The following is a 24,569-nucleotide window of genomic DNA, read 5'->3' on the forward strand; positions in this document are numbered from 1 at the left end:
CATCAGACCACCAGCGGTAAAGGGAAAAGCAGAGCACGTCACCCGGGAAGCACTGTAATTGATTAACATAAAACAGGTGGTGCGGCGGCCGTGGCGGCCATGTTGATAGACTGCTCCAAGGGTGAGGTCATGAGAGAGCACTCGCAGTGGTAAAACGGGACTCAGCGTTTGGAATGTTCCTCGGCTACACATGAGGGAGCGGGATTCCCGGCCTTCCGGCATTAATGGATTCCCATCCCCTTGTGATGCCACTCATCAAGCAGAGGTCCTCTCGGCGTCTCGTCTTGTGGAAGGGAGCAGTCTGTCCCAGTCACCTGGAACATGCAGCTGGCCTGGGCAGTGCTGCTGCCTTGCCGGTCTGACAGTCTGATCAGTTGTGATCAAGGAGGGGAGGGTTTGATTGGCCCAGTGGAAGGGCACTTGTAACTGCGACCACCTTTGTTCAGCTGTTGTGCAATCAGAATGAACTTCCTCACTGTCAGAGGTAATACATGTGAGTCCATTGAGACAGTTCAAAGGGGCATCACTCCCTAAGCGAGTGAGGAAAGGTACATGCAGGAAATGATCTGGTTCCTGCTTAAATGCCTTAAATACTTTGTTACTACCATACCGTATCACAGGGAAGGTTTTTCGAAAATTAGCCTCAACAACAACAATTTTTTTTGTAATGATGCTATATGACACTACAAATAGTCAATTTTCAGGAACAATCTTTTGGCTGCTTTAATGCAAGCAAAAACCTTTTTCAACAATGTAACTGGTTCTGTTTACAAACGCTTGGACTTAATGGTCTCTGTAATACATCCCCTGCAAGCTATTCACATGAAGGTATTTCACTTTCGAAATTACTTTAAACCGTTCTGCTCAATAGACTACTGTGCTTAATACATCCGCCATCCATCCGTCCCTATTCAAGCCACTGTAACTCAATCAGTGAACCAAATGCTAATCTATTTGAAGTAATACAAATGTTTTATTAAAGGCTCTGCCATTGAGAAAGCATTGATAATTACGCCTAACACGCCACCATTCCCAGGCACACTATGGAGGCTAAGCGGGTAGATTTATGTCACATTCCTCATAATTACAAGACACGTTCATTTGAAACATTAATTGTGCCTTTAATGCTAAGAAAACACGGGGAATTGAAATTCTGCTCTGGCTGTACTTTACCGGCAGCGGACAATTACTGTTAATAAAGGTTCAGCGGAGCATACTGCCAAGTGAGCTGACTAATCGAACAAACAATTGCCAAAAAAAAAAGATCATTTGAAATAAAGTTCTTCATTAATCCAGCAGACCCGTGGGCACCGTGTGCATATTGCTGGTATATGGAATCATAATGAGCCTGCGCCAGGCCTGGAGGCATTCTCGGGGAAGAACACAGAGGTGGCTGATACGCTCTGCATTTCACTTCATCTAAAACTCAATGAAAGAGCAAAACAGAGAAAGAAAAAAGTCACCCGCTAATCAAAAGATTTGGAATGAGAGGAGGTCAGTGGGAGCCGGAGGAAGCCAAGGGCGTGCGCTGGAAAGATTTGACGATCTGTACAGTGCAGCTGACTTTTTTTTTTTTCTTTTTAAAAATTGATCTTGTGTCTTAAAGAGTAACTGTGCGTTATAGAAGTATGGGATATTGAATTTTCATTTTGTCTCCCATTAGTCAGTAACGGGCTGAAAACACACCTCATTGATGATTGCCACGTGACTGCACATGTCCATTTGGGGTTAAAAGGAGTTCTTTGGGTCACCCTGATGGCAGTGACTGTCCATAACTCCGAACAAACACTATGTATTTTCCCAGCCAGGAGATAAGGCCCTCTATGAAGAGTTACAGTCACAAATGGCAATTAAATTGTGCTGAAGAAGATATTTACTACAGCTTATAACTGTGGTTGACAAGCTTTTAGCATTTGTGTGGCATCTACATTTTTCTGAATATGCAGGTATACTGGCTTTATTTGGACTGTGATGTGTAACCTTAAATGACGTTTTAGAGGAAAAATGGGTGAGATTATGTGGTTAAAGTAATACTTTTACTGTTTCTTTACTAAAACAGAAACAGTTTGTACCAAGGCTGACACATATATGACAGTATTGCCTTCTGCATTGGGACAGTATTTTCAAATATGCCTCAACAGTTGTCCATTAAAAAGTAGTCCTGGATATAATTATGGCCAATTTTACCATTTTCATGACATTAATGGCCTTATTACAACAACAATGATGGTGACTCAGTGGTGACTCAATACGTCAGCTTCACCTAAATTCTAAAGAGCTGCAAGTTACTTCAGTCATGTGCCATTTTAAAAAGCAGGAGCCAAAGTCCAACATTTGATTAAACCCAGATAATAGCCTTCTGCAACCTCGTCACACTCACATGCCTTTATTTGGTGTACAGATGAAGAAAATAAGCGAAGCCCTTTCCTATACTATTCCAGGTTTCCATGAGCATTTGTGTTTGTTTCAAACAGACCACCCTAAGCCTGCACAATGTCATAGAAACATGTTAGCGGCCAAGGCTTTTAAATTCACTTAAATCACATTCCACACTACTTTAATCGGTTTGGGCAACTTTTACGCATACAGACAGATAAAAAGGTACCATGTAGAAGGATGTTATTTAAGTGTTCAAGCAACATCAGTAAGGCTCACAAGCAAACACATGCACAGTCAAAATTACAACAGTAAGAACAGAAAGTAAACCAAGGAATAATCAGTTAAGGGTTACAACAAATTAGCATTTAATCTCAAAACATAAAAACGGGCACATTTTAATAATGTTTTTAAATTATCAAAGTAAATATCCTAAAAGACCTGCTGAGATCCAGCAGTCATGACTCCAGTTCCTTGAGGTTCTGCATACTTTCTTTACGAAAGGAAAGAAGTGGTTTACTAGGGAGTTTTCCCTGTGGTCTCTCAGAGGTTAGAACATGCTCAAAGCTGACTTCTGGGAGCAGTGGGAATGGGTAAATAATTCATGCCTGTGGTGAATAATAAAGTGATTTTTAATGTGCAGATAAGAAAATATGCGGCAAGCTCCTGAAAAGGGTTACCTTTGCGTGACTGAATCGGTTGTCTTCCATTTCATTTGACTGTGAGGTCGAGTGTCTTTGGTCCCACATGACTGCTGTATTATATGTTAAGCTTTAAGCACATGGCACAGCTCATGATGCACCGCTTACACAATTCATAAGGACAAACAGTGGCACTTTCAAGCTCCAGAAACTACATACATATTTGTCACTTTAGATGTTCATCACTACAATTTCAAAGTCAAAATTGTTCATATTAACCATATACAGGAAACCTTGTTAGGTTAGGAACCTGTTTAAATAGACAGCTGAGCTTAACAATGGAATGGAGAGGGAGTGCATCACTTTTTGTGACCCCCCCCCCCCCCCCCCCCCCCTTTATGCAATCCTGTTTGGAACTCCCAGTTGTCCATTATGCTCATCTTCCTGCAAAAATGTCTGCACTCCTCCAGGAGAGCTGAAGCAAGACAAATGCAACAGATACATTCACACCCAGCCAATGGCTAACACACCACAGTGAAGTGGGCACCAACTGGAGGATAGGCCCTACTCCACTGACATTTCCCAAGCAATTTGTAGACACCTGATGAATTGCAGGGTGTCTGAGTGAGATGAGAAGAAGAAACCCTGGAAAACCTACTTATAATCACCCATATCCTTGGCAATACAACACCATCTGTTGCACCGACGTGGGTTGGTCATTTTTGGCAAATGTAATTACCAGTTTTGAACCCGTGCCATAGGACTCAGCCTTCACTCAAGACGACCACCTTGCTGACTGTTTTCTAAGGTTCCTTAGTCTCAGCAAGGAATTTCAGGACTTCAGCATACTGTGAAAGTCACATTGTACACACACTACTCTGAACAGTCTGTTTACAAGGAACAAGGATTTCAGTATATGCTGTAAAAGTCACACAGTGCATACAGGACTTTGAACAGTCTGTATACAAGGAACAAGGAATTCAGCACATATTCCGAAAATGTCACACAGCACACAAGCTACTCTGAACAGTCTGTATACAAGAAACAAGATTTCAGTACATACTGTGAAAGTCACACAGCACACATGCAACTCTGAATAGTGTATACCAGGCCAGAACTTTCCCACTTCGCAACAACAAATTCACCAGACACTATTTGACCGAATTTATTTGGCAAGATTTCAGAAATGAAAAGGGTCATTTCAGTGGCTTGGTCAGTAACCTGGAGCTATGTGTTTTGGATGACTGATTGTGCCCTTTTGAAAACAAACTGATTTGCAGGGAGAAATTGATTGATATTTAGGAAAGCAAATTTATTTAGTTCTGCTTGCAGTGTTTTTATAATGTTTGCTATTGCACCAACTGTGGAGCCAAAACACATAGAAAATGTGTTTTTGCTTTGTTTATGTTCTATGCTGAGAGGATATTTAACATCAAAAGATTTCATATTAAACTTTTGATTTATAGAATTAAATTTTTGTCTGGCTTTAAACATTCCAGAATGCTTATAGAACTATACACCAGTTGAACATTTGTGGGACTCATGAACTGCACCCAAATCTAATAACATCCCCGCATGTAAAACCACAACTCCTTGCCATTTAATTATTATTATTATTATTTACATTTGCTGTGCTCCATAAGTTTACACAATGTAAGAGCCATACTAATATCCCACTGACAGCAGCATTATTGCCATTCGGACTGTCAATCAATGTACATAGCTTTTATGAATGTTTAAACTGACCCAATAAAACATGACCTCCATCTTGTGTAGGAGGAGAGCACAGTACACAATGTGCAGCGATAGGTCTGATCACCTGAAACCCTGAGAGGTGCAACCGAGTACAATTTCCAGGGCCTGCCTGCTGTTTTTGCTCAACATATCTTTCAGGGCATTACACGCCTGTGTGCCAGCATGTCTCGGAACCTGTCCATCTGTTTCACAGCTGCAATGTCACAGACCACACTGCAGACCCGGGAACAACAGACAGCCAAAGTGAATTCAGAATGTGATTGAAGGAACACATGGACATACAGTTAAATGAATAGTTTCAAGGACACGCAGATTACTTTTTAGCTGCAGTACTAAGTAAGACCAAAGAAAAACATAAAAATGATTATTTTCTCAATAAAAAAAATGTTAGAAGCAATCTTGGGTGTGCAGCTGTTTTGTATTTAGTATTTATGGTTTTTGTCTGACCTAAACTACTGTCAAGGTGAACACCCTGCCCCAAGGATAAACAAATTTAATATTTTTTAAGTGACTTCACTGGCTTGTAAGAATGACCAATCCTGAATGAACCCATTATAATGCTGGCACCAAACTGAATGCTCATCAACATTTTTATGTCTTTTTATGTCAGCTTGATTACACCTGGATTCCCAAATAATACACATTTATTTTGCCAAGCAACCAGTCCATTATCACTGCAAGCCCTGACCGAAATTTGATTTAGAGAGGTATAACGTTGCTGTTATGGATCACTATAAGCATGCTAGCATAAGGCCAGATAATGTTGCTCTTATGAGCTATTGTTGGCCACCATGTAAATGCTATGATGTCATGTAATCTTGCTCTAAAAACTGATCATTGTAAGACTCTGTATTATTACATTTACTTAGCAGACTCTCATGTCCAGACTGGCTTGTATATGTCATCTATATACAGATCTATATACAGCATACAGATGGATATCGTGCTGTTTTACTGAGGCAATTTGGATACTTCATCCAAGGGTCGTGGCCCACATAGGAACTGACCTGGCACTGTTAGAGTTACAAATGCCCTACTTCTTACCACATTCATACAATCACTGTTGTATGCTTTTGTATCAGGCCTATTTTGCAGCTTGATTCTCAAACACTGTTACTGGTTACTTTGTACCTATAGTCTTGTTCAACTCCTGTTAATGCATTTAACGTGCCACACTGGAAAAGTGTGTGGCAAATAAATGTGGGCGAATAAACCAATGTGTTTCTCATTAAATATCCTTCAAAGTTCCAACTGAAAAATCCCATTGAAAATTCCCTGGAATTTCTTAGAAAGTCCAGGAAAAATGACATTGTGTATTACATATTATATACATTACCATAGTATTGATTCCAAATCCCTTCATGATTTTTTTGTGGTATCAGAGTTCTCTCATGAGAATCAAAATTCATAATTACTGTACGATTAAAGAATATGCATTTACAATACCTATATGAGGCTCCAAAACAAAAAGTATGACAGATAGTTGTCTACCGTTGAAAACAACTGATACAGATACTAATGCATAAGCTGTGCTTCCGCCTCCACAACAGCCCTGACAGGCGAACAGTGTTACACAGCGCCATCTATCAGATTTCATGGTTATTGTCTCACTCATCTGGACCACAGGAAACAACATCAGTAGTTATCAAGATGTTGGATACTCTGTCTCTTTTAAGGGAGACACCTCCATACAATACCACACCATACCATACCAGAAATATATTCAGCTCATATGTAATCATATGGATGTGTTAAATGTGAATAGCATTACCAGGGAGACAGTTTCCAGAGAAATTTAACATCATCATAGTAGCATCATAGCAGTACTGCAGACTATGCTATTACAGCTTTAGGTCCAAGAAAATCAATAACTACCAAGTTACACAATAAATCCCTTTGTTTTGGCCACAGCCAAACTTTCTTTACCTGAAAAAAGGTCATAGCAGTCCAACACAGACAACAGTTCTCCTGATAAACCAATCCCACTGCAAGCAGGATAAAAAAAATGAACAGATACTGCAGATTATTAAAACAAATGGGCAGCTTTAAAAAAAAAAAAACTGAACAGCCAGCTATTTATAAGAAAAATGGTACTGAACCACTGGCTGTGAAATCAGCATTAATACAATGCATATAGGCAATGGATTTACCTGAAACAAACCAAAAACACACACCAAGCTGTGAGAGGGAAAAGATGGTGGATAAATAAAACCAAATGAGAGAGGCAGTTTTGGGAATTATATCAAATAAAAACAAGTTACAAAAACACTGGTGAGTCAAAATGGCTCTACTTGGAAGAAAACCTACAACAGAAAAGATACAGATCCATAAAAGAACTTATGAAGTCCCAGTATTGTCTCATATAGGCTCCTCTATTATTTGAAATAAAAGACTAATAGCTTGAATAAAATAACAATTTGATCAAAGTTCTAATAGCCCTGCCAATATTTGTTTAGTGCAGGACTCAGCTCACCAAGCAGTGTTGCCAGTTTGGAGTAAATCCCCATTTATGCAGAAAAGTTGAAGTCATGAGGATAATAAGTGTGAAACAAAAATAGGAGAATTAAAAATGAAAGTCTTGATAGACTTCAAGAAACACAGTTACTGAAGAGTAACTTAACTACCAACTTAACGATGTTGGTAGCATATTTGGCATTTTAAATGGACGGGAGAGAATATTCCTCATAAGTTCACATTTAGGAGAACACCCTGGCGTGTGGCTCTCCTTTCCTTCTTATAAGTGATTTCCCATGTGCAACCTTGCTTTATCGCTGTATTGAGACGGTTTGCCTCTCGAGTACACTACGCACTTAAGATGATAAAGCATCGCTTCATTTTGAGTATGATAAAAAAAGGGAAAAGTTACTGCTGTGTTATACATGGACTCAGCGAGTGTGTTACCTACTTCTTTCTAAAGCTTTCGGTTGCTATGGGAATCAGACAGGAAGGATAAACAAGATGGAGGAAGACAATAACACTGCAGCTCTTGATAACATTGTGACCGATTTTCAGAGCTATGAGGACTTCCTGAGTTCTCAAGTCACATCTTTGGATTTATATTATCTCGAGGTAACATTTCAAGCTGTATCAATTTACATTTCCCTATATTTACGTAAGCCAAGGAAACTTGAGCGGGTTAGCAGCTAGCCAGCTAACAAACTGTTAGCTATGCTTCTGTTAAGTTTTCTTAAATAGTTTAGCTATGAGAAGCATGCTTGCTATATAATTACTTTATGTGCACAGCTAGCTCAACCATAGGCTAATCTCCTCCGCCGTCTCTCTTCACAATATTTCAGAGTAACGTAACTAAGTAGCTACCGATAGTTTCCAGTGCTTTTGCGAACTACCTGTCGGTATATATTGCCTGCGCTTTAAGGGCAATAGCTGGGAAGCTATCTGACAAGCATGCTAGCGGGCAATAGCAGCGTATCCACGCCAGATGGCGAAATGACATTAGTTAATGTTAGCTAACTCAAATTCTGCAAGATAAAGCTTGCTGTCTGTGTTGTAATCACAGACTTGTTAGGCGCTTGTTAGCCAACTAGCTGGCTGAATCTGGTGGGTGTAGTTGTGGATTTAGCTCGCCAGGTAATTACATTTCTTTCCAATTCCACGGGTGTGAATAACGACCATTTATTACGAGGTGGACAGCTGTTCACCGAAGTAATAATACTCAGTGCAGCCATTTATTAAAAGTCATAGTTTAGCAGGTACCGAGCGTTGTTTTCTTAGTTCTGGTCGAGCATCGTCCGTCTACACAAAGATTTTACTACTACACAAACTACTACTACATTATTAATTTTTTATGTATGTATGTATGTATGTATTTATTTATTTATTTATTTAAAGATGATTCCCCATTTTGGTTATTTATACCTAAACAGTGTAAAAACTTTATTTTCATCTGTAAAGCGTAGAGCAAAGCACAATTCTTAGACGTCTGAGGTGGTGCTTACAAGTGATGAAAGAGAAACTCCAAGGGGAATTTTAAAAGACTGTGATTTATGGACTCTGCATGTCCAAAATCCCCAAGTGAATTTCAGTTTAGCAAAACACAGGCTACCAGTCTTGTACAATTGGCATGAAATGACCCATCTGAAAATTAACTTCTGGGAAAGGGTTTGGTACAGTACCAAACATACAGTACACCCCGTGAATAGCCCTTACAAGGCTAATTTGTAGGACTAAATGCTTGGCAGGTCAGCAATGGAAACACCAGAAGCACTGCCCTTTACATTTTTGTTACTTTTGTCCTACACTTTTTAATATATGTGATTGCTTCTAAGTATGAAAATGTGGTTTGAAAAATTAAAAGACAGTGCAGAATTGAAAACGCAGAACCTGCCATTTAAAAACATGGAATATATGAGTCCCTGTTAAACCTGTCCTGGATGATTCACAGAGTAACCTCTGTCAGGGTGGCCTTCCTGAATGCAAGCCAGTAACACTTTCATATCATTGGTTGTTTGCTTGAGAGATAAGTCCTAGCCTGTGGTGAATGCGAAGAAATTTCTCATTCAATCTATAAGCATTTTCCTGCACTTCTAATCAGTCTAGGACCTATAGCCACCTAAGATTACATTGCACAGCAGATTCTACACTGAAATATTTACATTTTCAATGTACATTTGTGCTAAAATGAGAAAGACTGTTTAGATGTGTCCTCTTCTTGGCATTTTAGAAAAAAACAGTGAATTCATGGTGACAATTAGCTCTAACCTAGGATAAAAGGTCACAGTTCATGACTGGTCAGCATTTGATTAGGGTATCTCAGTTATGATCTGATGCTTAGGAATGCTATGAGTGATGCCTTGTTTATTGTACTTTCCTATTGACAGTGCTATGTGACTCTTGCCCCCCGCGGACCCCGGTAGGAATGCCTGATAACATTTTTCCCTCTGACTGCTTGCTTACATGGGATTTGTTAATGTGGTGCTTGTGAGATGAGGCCTATAAATAATTCAGTCCACAGGTCAGTGGAGTTATCCAAAATAATGCGCTCAATGTGTGTTTTGTTAACAGTGTTGTGTCCCCCGGGGATGGCCACAGGCAAATTTTACGGGTCAGCTTTCCTCACAGAGGCCAGTGGAGAATGGTCATATTGGATTACAAGAATTAACATGTCTCTGCCATAAGGTTTTCCTCTGAAATGATTGGGGAATGTTTGTGCATTTCTTCCAGCCCTGCACATTTTTTCGATTACCAATCTATGAGCCCTGCGAGAGAATAAATGTGCAGAATCTGTCAGCAAAAGAGTTTAGACTCGCAGTTTGGTAGCTGGCCCTCTTGGCCAGAATCATTAGGCTACTTATGACTTCAGTAGTGATCAGACAGAGTTTAAGAAGATGGGCCGTTGTCCTAGTGTAGCCACTAGATGGAAATGTTGCCCAGAGTTTAGCCTGTATGGTCAAACTGAGTTTAAGACATAAATCTGTTTTAAACACCTGCTTACAAACGCCTGAGCATTGGGTGCACAAAAGGCAATTCAGGTCAGCCAGCCAACATTGTCATATCTTGTAAACTGTGTACACTCAATGTTGACCAGATGATTTTTTTGCCAAATGGTTTGTTGCCAGCAACTAACTGCACTGTTTTTCTTTCTTGCTGTGGGATACTTTTGCGCCAATCAGTGAGTTGTCATAGTTAGTGAAGTTGCTCAATCTGTTTGAGCAGTTATATTTAGTTACTAACAACAGTCTCCCTGCTCAAGTGTCTTTTGTTATGCAGTCCTCTGTGTGTTTCAAGGCAGTCCGTCATACAAAATAACAGGTATTAAGGTTTAGTAAGACTGAGCTTGAATTAGTTTTAATCTTGCAGCAAGTAAATCGACTTTTGAGCCGAATTCTTTGCAAGCGAGTCTCTGAAATCAGGACCATGAACGTTAAAGCTATTTTTGAGTGAATAACTGAGCCCAGAGTCATGGCCACGACGCCACATGAAAGCTGTTTGGATTTTTGAGGGATGGAGGACTTTCCCCTCGCCTGTCCGGATGCTGATGGCTGCAGGACTGGGCTGCGATGACATGTGGCAGAAGCCTTGATCAGGCCACTGGGCTGCCCACACAGTTGTATTTAGATTATTCTGTCATGTGCATGGCTCTCTAACACAAATAAGCGAATGGCTTGTTGTTTGCTTCCTTTTCAAATCCCCCCATCCCACCCCACCCCAACCCCGCCACACACATACACACACACACACACACACACACACACAAAACCACACACACGCACGTGTGCATCTCACGCACAGTGATTTCTTTGCAGACAAATGGCACTTTAGCCCTGTGTTTAATTAACCAGCGTTGCGCTCGTTTTGTGTGGAAGGCTTCGAGTGTTGCGGGGGGTGGCGGGGGGGGGATGTGGGGGGCTCCACCTCGGGTCTCGGCCCCCTCGCCCCCAGCTCACCAGATCGTTTTCATTGCTCCTCCAGGATGAGGACGTGGCTCGCCAGCTGGTGGAGCTGGGCTACAGGGGCAGCGGTGAGGTCCTGAAAAGGGAGGAATTCGAGACAAGAAAAGCAGCTGCGGAGGCCCCGCGGCTCACTAAGAGCCAGCAGAAGTAAGCGTGCGCCGCCGCTCTCGAAGGCACTGCGCGTAGTGCTCCCGCGCTGTAGGCCAGCGCGCCGCGCTGCGCTTTGCCTCTGAGGTCGGAGAGAAGGCCACCATCCAAACGAAACCTTCCACGTGAAATGCTGACATTCTCTAAGGCGCTGTGTGTAGCGTGTGCGTGTGTGTCCGTGTGTGCGTGCGTGCGTGCGTGTTCCACTGTGCTTCCCCTGTGAGATCTGAGAGAAAACGTCCACCTGAATTACACCTTCCATGTGAAATAATAAGTCCGGACTGATTGAATAGATGGGGAAACAGGTCACTTTTCTTTCGTCTATAGTGTGAGAGTACGAACCAGATAACATCACGGTTCCTGCATGTTAATGAAATATTTATGGAAAGGCAATGAGCTGGACCTAACCTTGGCCTGGAAAAGCTGTATATTACATTACAACCCTGAACCAGGATATACTGTGAAAAAAAGGAGAATCAAAAGTGCTCCAGTAGTTAGACCAGCTGAGCTCTGTTGTAGAATTTCCACTGAGATGAATAAGAGTCCCTCAGCAGCTATAGAAGGACCTCTGTCCTTGCTGAGGGCTGGGCTAACACACAGTTTGGATTAACTGTGCGTGAAACAGAGTGAGTACAGCTAGTTTGCCTCCCTGGATACCATGAAGTAGGCTATAACCTTGCAACACCACGAAAGCAAATATCCTGATCACGATAATGCCAACAATGCCCCTGATAAATTATTGTGAATTTAGAAAAGGAAAAGTTCAATAAAGATGTATGCGTATGTTTTGTTTGATGACAAGCTGATATGGACCTCTGGCCGACTACACACAAGCCCTTCCCCAAAGTAATACACGAGACCGAGAAAAGCGTTAACGATATCCAAACCCTGACAACTGCACAGTGTTGACTTTAATCAAACTCCGCATTCAAAAGGCACAAGTGCACGGAGGCGTTTTCAGGCCATGCCAAAAAAGCAGGGGCAAGAAACGAAATGGAATTAGGCAGGATTGTGAGAAATAACTCTCGTCCCATTTGAGTGTGCTTTAGGTTATCACGTCTTTGCTGTCAGGAAACATTTTCCATCCTTATACCCATTATGAGTGCATAGGGGACATTAGCTAGTGGACGTATGGTGTAATGAGGATCCAGGAAAGCGTTAATGGATAATGTTTCATGCCACACAGGCCAGTCCCTGGTTTCTTACCTAACCGCTTACATCACAAACTGTGTCCCGAGTCGCATTCACTGTAAAAACTGGGCAGGTCACAGGTGTGCAAACATGCCAGCTGGCCTTTCAAACACAATTATGAAATCATGTTTGCAATGAAATAATGGTTTTTTAAGTTATGAAAGTAGCTCCCTTACTTGACCTTTTTAAACGCGCTGCATATGTAAAGCATTCGTAAGCGCATACCTTTTGATGTTCTTTAAAAGTCTGATACAGGTCGGATTGAATGGCATAGATCTATACTGATGCTTTGAGCACTGAGCTCAAAGCGAATTCCTGGTTTTCCCGCACAAATTGAATTACTCTATTGCTCAAGAGTCTCTGCACTCATACAAGAGCACTGAAGTTGGACAAATACAAATCCTCCAGTGCACCTGTACACAAAAAAATGGATATTTTTGCACTACAAGTCACATAGCACACTACAGTGGAGCGGGCACTCACTGGAGGATGGGCGCTATTCCACTGACATAATGAGCAGCTGTTGACATATGACGAATTGCAAGGTGCCTGAGAGTGGCGAGGCAGCGGCGCCCCGACCAACCTACCCAGCGGAATGAAGCCGGTTGGTTCTGTTGCCGGATTCGGGTCACTGTCAGCAAACGAACGGCTTTGAACGTGGGCCTTAGGGTTTAGCCTGCACCCAAACAAATGCCTTGCAGAGCGAGCCACTCAGCCCCCCTCCCTAGACTACAGTGTAATTTACCTGCCACTTTTAAATACTTTTTCCAAAAATGACCATAATGTCATTAATGTTTATGTCAAAATATGCAGATGATCCCTGAAAGCAGTAGCCTGTAGGGTAACTGTTTGACAGTCCCTAAAGTTAAAGCTCTATCCCTTGAGGGCCTTATGCTATTTTTTGGCCTGACTTCTCTTCTAAATTACTGAGTCTGACCAGTCACTCACTGAGCTTATGGTCATTCCTTTATCCGTGCCAGTGGCAATTAGCATATATTTGTACCCCACACTGTAATGCGCTAGATTCCCTTAAGAACCCTTAAAGAGCATAAGGACATATTTTACTACTGTTTTTGGAGCTACATAGGTGTACAGCAGTACAGTTATAGTTTGAGGGCTGACAAACACAGTTGCAGTCTGGAAGCACTTTTTTGTGCTATAGATAACCGCACTGTTCATCGAATCCATCACAGCACCACCTAACTGACAAGCGTAACTACAGCAAGCTGCGAGTGTCGCACAGGCCTTCTCAGATCTCTCAGAAAGAGGGTGGCATCTGCGAAGGCCGATAAGTGCCATTTACAGTTTGTTGAAAAGAACAATAACACAAATACAACCAAGCCAAACCAGAAACAGTCCCCACACTCAACAGTGTGTAAATGAGGCAGCCACTTCACTAGTGTTACATTCTGTGGCGGTATGGCATCAATTTAGGTGTCCTCGGGGGACAGAGACACTTCATATTCCATGTGAAACAAAGAGAAAAATGAAATCGCCGAGCGTGGTCAAATACGAATGCCACATTTCGAGTGGGCTTCCTGTTATCAATTAGAGACCGGTCTTCCTTTTCTTCTGATTTTCAGTACGGTAATGCTGGGGATGGAAAACCCCCATTAATAAAAGAGGCTCAGACACTGCTGGGAAAGGCATCACTTGGGCCTTTTTTGTGCATCTGTTGTTCCACTCAGGAACCAGTTGTGTTTTTTGAATTTACACAAAAGTAATTATAATTTGAAAATGCACCATATGTTGAGGCACAAGCTTCAGAAAAGAACAAATTGGTAATCGATGTAAGGATGGCCAACTCAGCTGCACACTTTCACAGGTTTATCAAATCGACGTAAATGACTGTATGATATGAAAATGCCTCTGTTCTGTTTTTTTATGTTTCTGTTCATCTCACGTTTTCATTCTACCTCTGGGAATTATGTGGTTACATACATGCATATTTTTCTTTATGTTTTACTATTAAATAAGTCATATTTTATATCCAATTTCCGGACCATATGTACACTCTCTTTGTGAAGCATTGTGCTGATGTAGCTTTTTTATGTGTTTAAAAGGAAGTTCAGCTTCAGTTATTAATTGACCACACAAATGCTAGATTTTGTAAATTGTTGTCTAATTGGACAATATTGACAGCCTTATGTCAAGATCATTTCACAAAGAGAAAAAAATTAGGAAAAAAATGTAAATATAATTTAGTCTACCTCTCTAATAATGTGACAAAAACCACCTGTATTTCAATAAGTGTATTTCAGCTCCATTATGTAAAAAAAAAATTAACTGATATGTTGAAGACAAAGCTAATCTAACTAAACTAGAAATAGTTTCCATTTTGCCATTTTATTCTTTTCTCATTAGCTGTACAGCGTAGCCTGCACTCAAAGCAAACGTCTTGCCAAGAAAGCCGCTCAGCCCCGCCAGCAATGGTGATTTTAAATACACTATATGGACACACCTGTTTTTCAGGGTTTGGGCTAGGCCCCTTATCTCCAGTGAAGGGAAATCTAAATGCTTCAGCATACCAAGACATTTTGGACAATGCTATGCTTCCAACTTTGTGGCAACAGTTTGGGGAAGGCCTCTTTTCTATTTCAACATGACTGTGCCCCAGTGCACAAAGCAAGGACTATAAAGACATGGTTTGTTGAGTTTGATGTGGAAGAACTTGACTGGCCCGCACAGAGCCCTGACCTCAACCCCATCGAGCACCTCTGGGATGAACTGGAACAGAGATTGCGAGCCAGACCTTCTCATCCAACATCAGTGCCTGACCTCATAAATGCTCTACAGAATGAATGGGCACAAATTCCCACAGAAACACTCCAAAATCTTGTGGAAAGCCTTCCAAGAAGAGTGGAAGCTGTTATAGCTGCAAAAGGGGATCAGCTCCATATTAAAGTATATGTATTTGAATACAATGTCATTACAATGTAATGGTCAGGTGTCCGAATACTTTTGTCCTTATAGTGTAGTTTAAACACCATTGCCATTTTTATTCTTTTATCATTAGCTGTATGTCCGTATTAATGGTAACTGGCAGTGGCTCTGAAAGACCTTTTTTATAACAATTATGCAATGTAATGCTGGAAAAGTTGGATGTCCAGTAGGTTTGGAATAGCGATCATAACAAACAAGAACAACTGGCGACAGAGCAGTAATAATGAAACAGTCTAATTTTAATGTCGTACTGTAGGATTAATTGGGTGATTTACAGCAACATTTCTTAACATTCTAGGTACCAGTTTTACCTGAAAGGTGATGTCTCAGTAAGTTAAACATACAGTACCAAAAAGCTGTCACCCTATACAGTCTCTGATGGAATATGCATCTCTAAGAAAGTACAAAATGACATCTGTAAGAGCTGCTGCAGGATCTACAGCTAGTGGCTCTTCCTTACACAGAGTATATTAACAATTGCAGCGATTGTGGTTAAACTTTTTCCCCTAATTTACTTCCACTAGTATGCATAAATCCAGTTCTCTTTAAAATCTCAACTGAGTTTTGTATCAACTGTATTAATGAAAATGAAGAGTAAAGCAAAGAAAGTAAACACTAGATACTGGTCAATACCACATTTACTGGAGGGAAAAAATAAAATCCTTGATTCAGCTCAACTTTCTGGTCTGCCACATTGCCACCATTGAAATGCAGATGTGGTAGTGCGATCAGGCCTTTAGAAAGTAACAGTTATTAGTTGAATGCTGTGAGCCAGTGCTATCAAGTTGCATCGTCTGTCTTCATTTAGCGTCCTGTGACTTTTTGTTATAGGAACGAAGGGGGCTGTTCAGTCACCCTGCATTTCAGTATGTCTCTCACCCGAACTAACAAATAAGTGTCACTTTTTTCATAACATTTACATAACACTTAACACATTATCAGGGAGGGAAAATCAATGGCTCAGTACTCAGTGGCAAAAAGTCTTCCCAAACCCTTTCAGCTTTAATTTCCTATGGAGGTTTTTGTTGTTGTAATGGGAGACCATGCATAGAGAGCCCTGTGTCAATTCACCAAAGCATGGCCCGAAAGCAGCCTGCGAGCTGAGCCTTGCACCTGGAGCCTTTCTGAGGACGGCTGTGCTTTTTCTGGGAATGGCCGGGCCCTTTCTGCGTTTGTCTCGCCGAGCTCCGGTCCCCCTCCAATGGACTGTCACCGCTCAGCGGGATGCTTTTTGCTCCTTTTCAGCCCGCTCGGCCCCTCTCTCTCAGGCCTTCAGTACCCGCAGGTGTACGAATGGAGCTGTTTTCTGTTAAAGGCTAACCCCGACTGCAGCGTGCATCTGATCGTGCCCCTCCACCTGTGGCACTAAAGTGCCGAGGGAGAGGCGACAGCGCTGCGAATGCTAATTGCCGCTCTGCCGTTGCGTGCACGCCAGATTGGAGCGTAGCGTGCGCCTCTGGGTAACTTTGCTGTGAAAGAGGTGTTGCCGACCAATCAAAATAAAGAAAGGAAGGATCCCACCCCCTAAGTTGTTTGAGAAAATAAATGAAAAGAAGGGGGAAAAAACTTAAAGAGGCACATGAATTTACCCATTAGCGGTTGCTGAGGATTACTAGGAGCTCAGTTGTGGCTCTGCTAGAGCATTTACAATTCAAAACGACAACTAACTCCTACAGTATGTACAAAATGACCCGGTTTAGTTACATTGTGTTCTCATGTACCAGTGGAATATGCTGTTGATGTTCCAGATAATTTTGCTGAGGGAACGCCAAGTGATCTGCATAAACTCAACTGAGGGGTTTGTTTCTGAAATATATATTCTTTGTCTTTGCATGCCAAACACTTGACATGCACAAGGGCTTAGCCTATGTGCATACTTTAAGAGTAGACACTTGAGCTCTTATGGATCGTGCTAAAAATATGTTTAATAGGCTACAGTGAGTGAAATGAGACTTTGCTAGCATGCAAAGTTTTAGGTGTGTGCTTGGCCGTCCAAATTCATTTTCACATTCACTATACTTTGCAATTCTGAAATTCAGAGGATTAAAGGACTTAGGTTAGGGGTGAAGGATTTCAGTCCGTGAAGCCCGGAGTCATGCAATGACCTTCGAATTAGCAGCCGATTTATGCTGAGACCTTGATTTCCATCACCTGAAGTGAGCACAATAACCGCAGTCGAACAAATGAGGAACGATGCAGTGTGAACACCGGCAGAGAACCATTCGAACCACTGACATTCCCCTTCTCTCTTTTACATTCAGTGGATACAAAGAACAGAGGAGCGCTGAATAAGAAGGAATATTCCACAGTACCCTTCAGCCTCTTACCCTGGCTCAGGCCCAGAGATGTGTGCCATTAGATTCCTCAGGCTCAGGTGGTAGTGACCAACTTTGCAGCTCTTATATCCTGCGTTGTCATCGTGTCAACACCAGTGCTCTAACGATAGGTTAAAGGAATTCTTCAGTCCTTGTTGCACGTGACTCCTGCAAGGTTAAATTACTCCCTGTACTCTTAAATAGATGCAAATAGCAGCATTAGATCTTTGCTTATTCTGCTGAAATTAAAATAAGATTGTGGTTACTACTGGTATCAGTAACATAGTGGCAGAATAAGGCATTGTGGTGAGATTGTGGTGTTAACTGATATCAGTAAGGCAGTGGTAGCCGCAACTGTACTGAGGGCTGTTTTCTCGGCAGCTCCCTGCCACCCCGGCTCTGGCACAGGCTTAAGACAATGAGGTTTGTACAGTCTCCATTACAGGGGCTCCAAGGCCAGCTGCCTCCCTGCACCGATTTTGGAAGCGAGGCGGTACAGCATTTGCTGCCAGGTCTGCAGAGACACACATCCTGTCCGCTCCCAGCCAGCTACCACATCCAATCCCCACAGCGCTGGGATAATTCTATGCCACCACTGGATGCTGGAGGACTTAGTCATTGTGTGGTACAGTGCGGATTTGAACCTGAATTTGAAGGTCTTTGAACCCGCCCTGTGCTTCAGAGTCTTGTTAGTTGACACACCCTTGCTTCCCTTCAAACCCAATGGCTGGAGAATCTTTTTTTCTTTTTTTTTTTGTTAAAAACACACTCAAAAATCATATCCTGTTGTAGTTTTCATAAAAAGGCTATACTATAAATCTACTCTAAATTCACTCCAGGCCAAGGCGTCAGATTGGCTTTCTTGTACAGTATCATTTCAGAACTAGAATTTGTTTATCCGTCAAAATAGGTAAAGTGCTTTGAGGTGTAAGAAAATGAAATGATAGCTTAGTGTACACTCTGCTTCCTTTCTGTTTGTGATTGATTCACAGCACTGATCTTTATTGTTCGTGTTGTGATTCCTAATTGTCCTCTTTCAGCCATGACCTTAACATGACACCATCATCACATCTCCAGTTGATTTATAATTTTTGCCCATGATGTTTCTGTAAGGAAATGTTTGTCTGATAAAATGTTGCTACTAAATGTCGCTGTTGTTTAAAATGTCCATAGTGAAGTTCATGCTATACTGAGGAAACAAAATTATTTGGTAACACGAATCAGCTGGTAAATACATTAACCAGCAGATGCAGACTGTTCAAGTGTAATTTGTTTACAGCTAAAGAGAGTTTAATATGAGCAGATTATTTGGAGGACAAAGCATGAATCAAAATCGTTTTGATTTTGATCCATGCTTTGTGAGAGCCTGAACAAAACTCAGCGACCTTATTGAGCCGTACAAAAAGTCAGTTTGATAAAGCAAAGAACACCACACTCATCCCAAATATGCTTGGTCATGTATTTAGTCAACCAATTAAAAATGGTTAACCAGACCAAGAATAAAACTGAAAATAAATCAGAAATGTTTGGCAGTGTGGCTTTGTTCTGGTCTTCCATGATTATTTGTAAAGCTCATGGCCTCAGCTCATTAGATCTCATCTGATCTCAAAAATTTTACGTAAAATTAAACTAGCAGCCTCCCAAATAAAAATATCTAAATTTCTTTTTTTAATGTAGCACTTTCTTGAAAAAAAATGCAGACATGTACGTAAGCCTACGTCTTATATAAAACAAGCAAAATGTGTGTGTGTGTGTGTGTGTGTGTGTGTGTGTGTGTGTGTGTGTAGTTTCATATATGTATGCACCACCAACTGAATATGTTAGCTTACTACTCTGGACATCGTGACAAATGTTGATTGTTAACAGCATGTGCTGGAGCAGCTTCATAGCTACTTTAAAGTATTATATTTCTTGTATGGAAATCAGTTATACAAAAATCAGCTGAGTAAACAAGTGACTCGAAAACTTAGCATTCCAGTGTCAAGTTCTTTCTTAGCTTTGTTTGCAATGAAAAGAGTATAGATTGGGCTAAAATAAAACCTTCCTATCCAATTTCCTTGATAGAGTTTTCCAAAGGATTAATCACATCAGGGCTTAATATTCTCCTTACAATGTAGCTGAATGTTTTTACTGGTGGGTATGATTTTGGTATGTTCTGCTTTTTGTGCCCCCCCCCCCCCCCCATGAAACATTGAAGCGCACATATTAATGCATATTGTGTTTGTAGAAAAATCTGATAGTAAGAAAGATTTTCTTAAAATCGGTATTATTAGCTGTTCTGTTATGTTCAAAATGCAAGAGTGCAGATTCCGACAGATTCAGGCAGTGTAGCTTGAGCACTTTGTGTCTCTCAGAGAGATTCTCCTGCTGGATACACTTATTTAACCACTGGTGTTATTGAAACTATTACTCTAGTTACTGTCACTTCCCTGAATGCGAGTGCTAAAGCTGTAATTGCCCTGTCATCCTGCAGATTATGTCCCATTGACATAAATCAGACTGGAAGTTTTGTGCCTTTTTTTCTTCCAGAGGAGTTTCCCTTGTGTCCTTGCGCCCAAAAATCGCCGATAAATGTTTGATAATGTTTTCTGTAACTTCAAAGAAAAAAAAAAAAAAACATTTTTGAATCACAATTCAGAATCTCGACGAGACACCTTAACCGCGTGATTTTCAAAAGTGTACCGAAACAGAACCAAAGCTTTGGTGTGAGTTAATCGTACACGCACGCACGTACACACCCACCCGCGCACACATGTATATATAAACTCTCGTTCCATGTAGGGGAGTGCATCAGTGAGGCCTGACTTCCCTATAGATGTCTTAGCCAGATGTGTCCGCAGCGGAGCAAAGACGTGACACACGCTGACACGACGCCTCGCTGCGAGGCAGTGGCGGGGGTGGCGGCCGCGGGAGGGGCGAGCAGGGTGGCGGGGGGGTAGGGGGGGTAGCTGGGGGGTGGGGGGCTTTGATGGCTGAGCGAAAGCCTTTGAAGATACGCAATCTTTCTTCTTCTGTTTTATTCTCCGGCGCATCAAGCCAGGCATGACTGTGATCTTTGTGTCTACGGCCTGCGAGGGAGAGAATGGGAGCTCCCCAAGAAAACAACCGCAGCATTAGGATGTGAGCAATTATGTGAAAGGAAAGCTGCGTAATGAAAAACCTCCAACAGCGATGACATTCGAGAGGGATCGAGCAGCACCGCTCCGTTTCATTGGAGGAGAAACGCTTTCATCTCGGTTGTTTTTTTTAAGCTTCCAGGTTTGTGTTGTGTAGGGCAAACCAAGAAAAGTTTAATAAACACAAAGCTCTCATGTTTTCCCTAAGATCTCTGTAACAATTGGATATGGAGTAAAATGCACTTTCAGATCACTCCTCTTGGACAAATTTCCTTTATCTATCAAATTTCTAGATCTAGATCTAAATCTTTATCTAAATTTCCTTTATCTAGATTATTAATAAACTATGATTGTGATTAAAATAATTACATTACATGGATTATTTAATAGTCACTTAATGTTGTGTTACATTTAGGTAGTTCGTTAATAGGGATGAAGTTTTGTATTAGATCCCTATTTGTGCCTTACAAACCTCGTTGGGTTTTTAAGCGGTTGTTTCAGAGTGTAGGTGGAATAAATGAATTGGATTCATAAATCGCATTCCTTGCCAGCCTCTGAGTGAATTCAGTGGTGATATGGCCAGAAAACTCCAGTTCTATGCAAGCCTTGAACTCAGGATGCGAGTAAAAATTTAAGTGTTCCTTGAAGGTTTTGGCTCACTTTGTCTCATGATTGTCCAATCAAAATCTAAAGGCCAAAAAGCTGATGGAAAAAAACCTGCTGATATGCTTATTTTTCACATTGGCTGTAGAACTACACAAAGGACGAATATCTATTTTTATGTGTTTTTTTCTCTACCCTTGTGGTTAGTCAAGTGGATAACACTGCCATTTAATATTTTACGTGTTCTGTGGTATCATTCATGTTTAAGCTTTTGCGAGGCGGCTTGTCACCCAACGATGTTTTATCTTAGTATGAATTATCACACATGACCGTGTATGGTACCTCACATCTAGCTATATGAAACCAAATATTCTCTTTCATATTGCTTTGTTAGTCACTATTCCTCATGGGCTTCATAACACAACTATAGCTTATATGTTGAAATCGCACAGCTGGTTATTGGTCATTAATTGGTCCGTTGTATGATAAGGGCCAGTGAGCTTAATAAAATCTGCATCCCTGCTGCTGAATCTCAGACAGCCAGCAGATGGAATATTTCCTTTCCCCTTTAATGAAAGCATCTGTTTGGTTGTTGTTCGTTCCCTGCCATTTCCTCTCGGCGTGCCATTTGTCTTGCTGCAGCATTCCTGTTTGAGGGCCTTCCATCGGGCTGATGTATGGCCGTCCAGCTAGGCCGCTGCAGCGCTGTGTAAAACATTTTATTACGAGCTGTTACTGTGGTTAGTGTCTTCTGTAGGCCGGGACGTGTTCAGCTTTATCCCTCGTATCCTTTACCTCGGGCTCAAAGGCCTGTGATGTTTGATCACCCTTGATTGAGCCTCCAATAGCCTGGTGCAGGGGTGGAAGTGTTTTTCGCATTATATAGCCAATGCCATAAAGATACTGGACAGCACTGTCATCGTCTGCTTTGTAGTTTGGATCCTGTAAATGCCGGATGTATATGATGGTTTCTGCAGCGACCCGTAGGTATTATGTTGAGCAGAAGTCCATCCCTGGTGCAGTGCTTGCTGGTTCAGTGGCTCTGGGCCAAGGACCACCAACACAATCCTATAGCCTCGACCACTGAGAGAGGCAGAATCAAAGCAGCAAAACGAACCGTAGAAAGAAACGCTCAGAGAGAGAGAGAGAGAGAGAGAGAGAGAGAGACTTCAATTAACCATTAGCCCTCAGACAAGGTTACCGTCAGTGGGCCGGAGCATTACGCCACCCATTTTGCGAATGGGTGTCCTGCGCAGTGCCGCGACAGTGCCTCGAAGTAAGGAAATGGTGCATTTTGGAGAAATGGCTGTCAGGAGGAATTTCGATGAAGCATAGCACTCTCCTCCACTGTGACGTTACTTCTGCATTAAGATGTAATTGCCAGCTATTATAATATAACGATGAGGCCGACACCACACAGGCAACATGTGCAAGCCAGAAAGAGAGAATGAGAACACGAGAAAGAGCGCTGTATCTCATTCAACCAGCACAGTTACGCAGCTACCGAGTTTTGAGGGAAAGCCGTTATGAGTTTTTTCCTCCTGTGCCAGCAGTCCCTCGCGCCAGAATGTTGTTCTTGATTTAATTTTGCTCTCTCTTATCTATGACGGCATACAAAATCATAAGCCTACCATGTGTTAGTTTTAATTAAAAACAAAACAGCTCTGAGCCTAATAGCACAGGCAATGTTGGCATTCTAGAGCTCCAGTTAAAGAAATGGGTGTATGAAGTGAAGAAAGAACTTACTGCGATGCATTATTGCTCTGAGCTATGACTGCATTTCATGTAGATGCGCATTGTCATGCTAGATGCACATTGTCATATCGGATTCCCCCCAGGATCTCCACAATGGCCAAGCAACCAGAAGGGCGTCTGCCTTTTTTTTGTGTTGATTTACCTCTTGTACTTGCACGTACTTCCGTAAAACTGATGTGTTGTCGTTCTGAATTTCAGATCAATTACTTCTTTTGTAGTAAATGTGGGGTTTGCTCTTTCCTGGTTTGCAGGATGCAGTGATGACCTCTAAAATCCAAGCAGATTTTCAGGATGTGTTTGTAAGTGTTTACACTTGTGCTTCCTTGTTTTGATAAATACCCTGAAAGGGATTCACGTGTACAGTGAAGTGACATACAACATTGCCCAGTCACAGTCTCAGAGTAGTGAAGGAAAGCATTAAAACAAAAGGTACAGGTTTCTCACTTCAAAATGAGTTCTGCACAAATAGGCTAACTTGTATTTTAATGCATTTATATGAATCGTAATTCAGTAAATTAGGGTTAGAACAAAGCAGTGGTAGTCAAAGTGGTCGGTAATAAAACTAATTCTTCACTGAAAATGTTATATGCTTTACAAGTGCCAGTGTAGAACATACCTTTGCCAAGACTAATATGCAAACAAGTAAAACAAACATTGCAAAAGGTAAGTCATTTAAAAGTTAGATTTTTTTTACTTTTTTATTTTGTAATGAACTGTATCAATCCTGCTTTTTCTTCAATAAGTTAAAGGAAAGGTTTGTAAATAGTTGGTACATTTAGGCTACTCAAGCATAGATGAGCTTGAACACATAATTGTACTTCCATATATGTCTGGAAGGAAAAAGGCTTCCATATGCATGGGAGCCACTTATGTAAGTGCAGTTTTTACGTAACATGACATTTTGCTAAACTAACATTTAACAGTAAGCGTACAAGTCAGAATGCTAAGTACATAATCTGCCTTGATGAAGCAGCCACCAGCTTTTCGGCAGCAGTAATAACTACATGTAATTTCAATGGGGAGCAAACTGGGAATTGCTTTCTCAGGGATCCCTAATTGTATCTCCCCCACCCACATCGGACTAGCCAATTGCACCCTGAGCCAATTCACGCCTGCAGCACCACATCAGCTTAAAGAAAATAGCCTGTCCCCCCGAGATGTAGTCTTTGCCAAGCCGTCTGCTCTTTTGCACTATGCGTAGGTACAAAGAAGCTGTAGCACATTGGTGGAAGGAGTGGGATGTACACAATTTGTGCTTACAGCAGCCAGTCGTACAGCCATATGCTCAGTTACATAGACTGCTGGAGCACACAGCCA

The 24,569-nt window shown here is 41.5% G+C and overlaps 1 protein-coding gene across 1 annotated transcript in view; it reads left to right on the top strand.

Moving 5' to 3' along the window:
- Positions 1-7,730: 7,730 nt before the first annotated feature.
- The window catches only part of cfap299 (cilia and flagella associated protein 299), an 88,070-nt gene continuing 71,231 nt past the window's right edge, over positions 7,731-24,569 (top strand). Inside the window, exons 1-2 of the mRNA XM_036528117.1 lie at positions 7,731-7,841; positions 11,202-11,329. Of these exons, the coding sequence (XP_036384010.1) occupies positions 7,731-7,841; positions 11,202-11,329 (239 nt within the window). The remainder of the gene's footprint in view (positions 7,842-11,201; positions 11,330-24,569) is intronic.

Source organism: Megalops cyprinoides, chromosome 4, assembly GCF_013368585.1.
Source record: "Megalops cyprinoides isolate fMegCyp1 chromosome 4, fMegCyp1.pri, whole genome shotgun sequence".
Taxonomy (NCBI): domain Eukaryota; kingdom Metazoa; phylum Chordata; class Actinopteri; order Elopiformes; family Megalopidae; genus Megalops; species Megalops cyprinoides.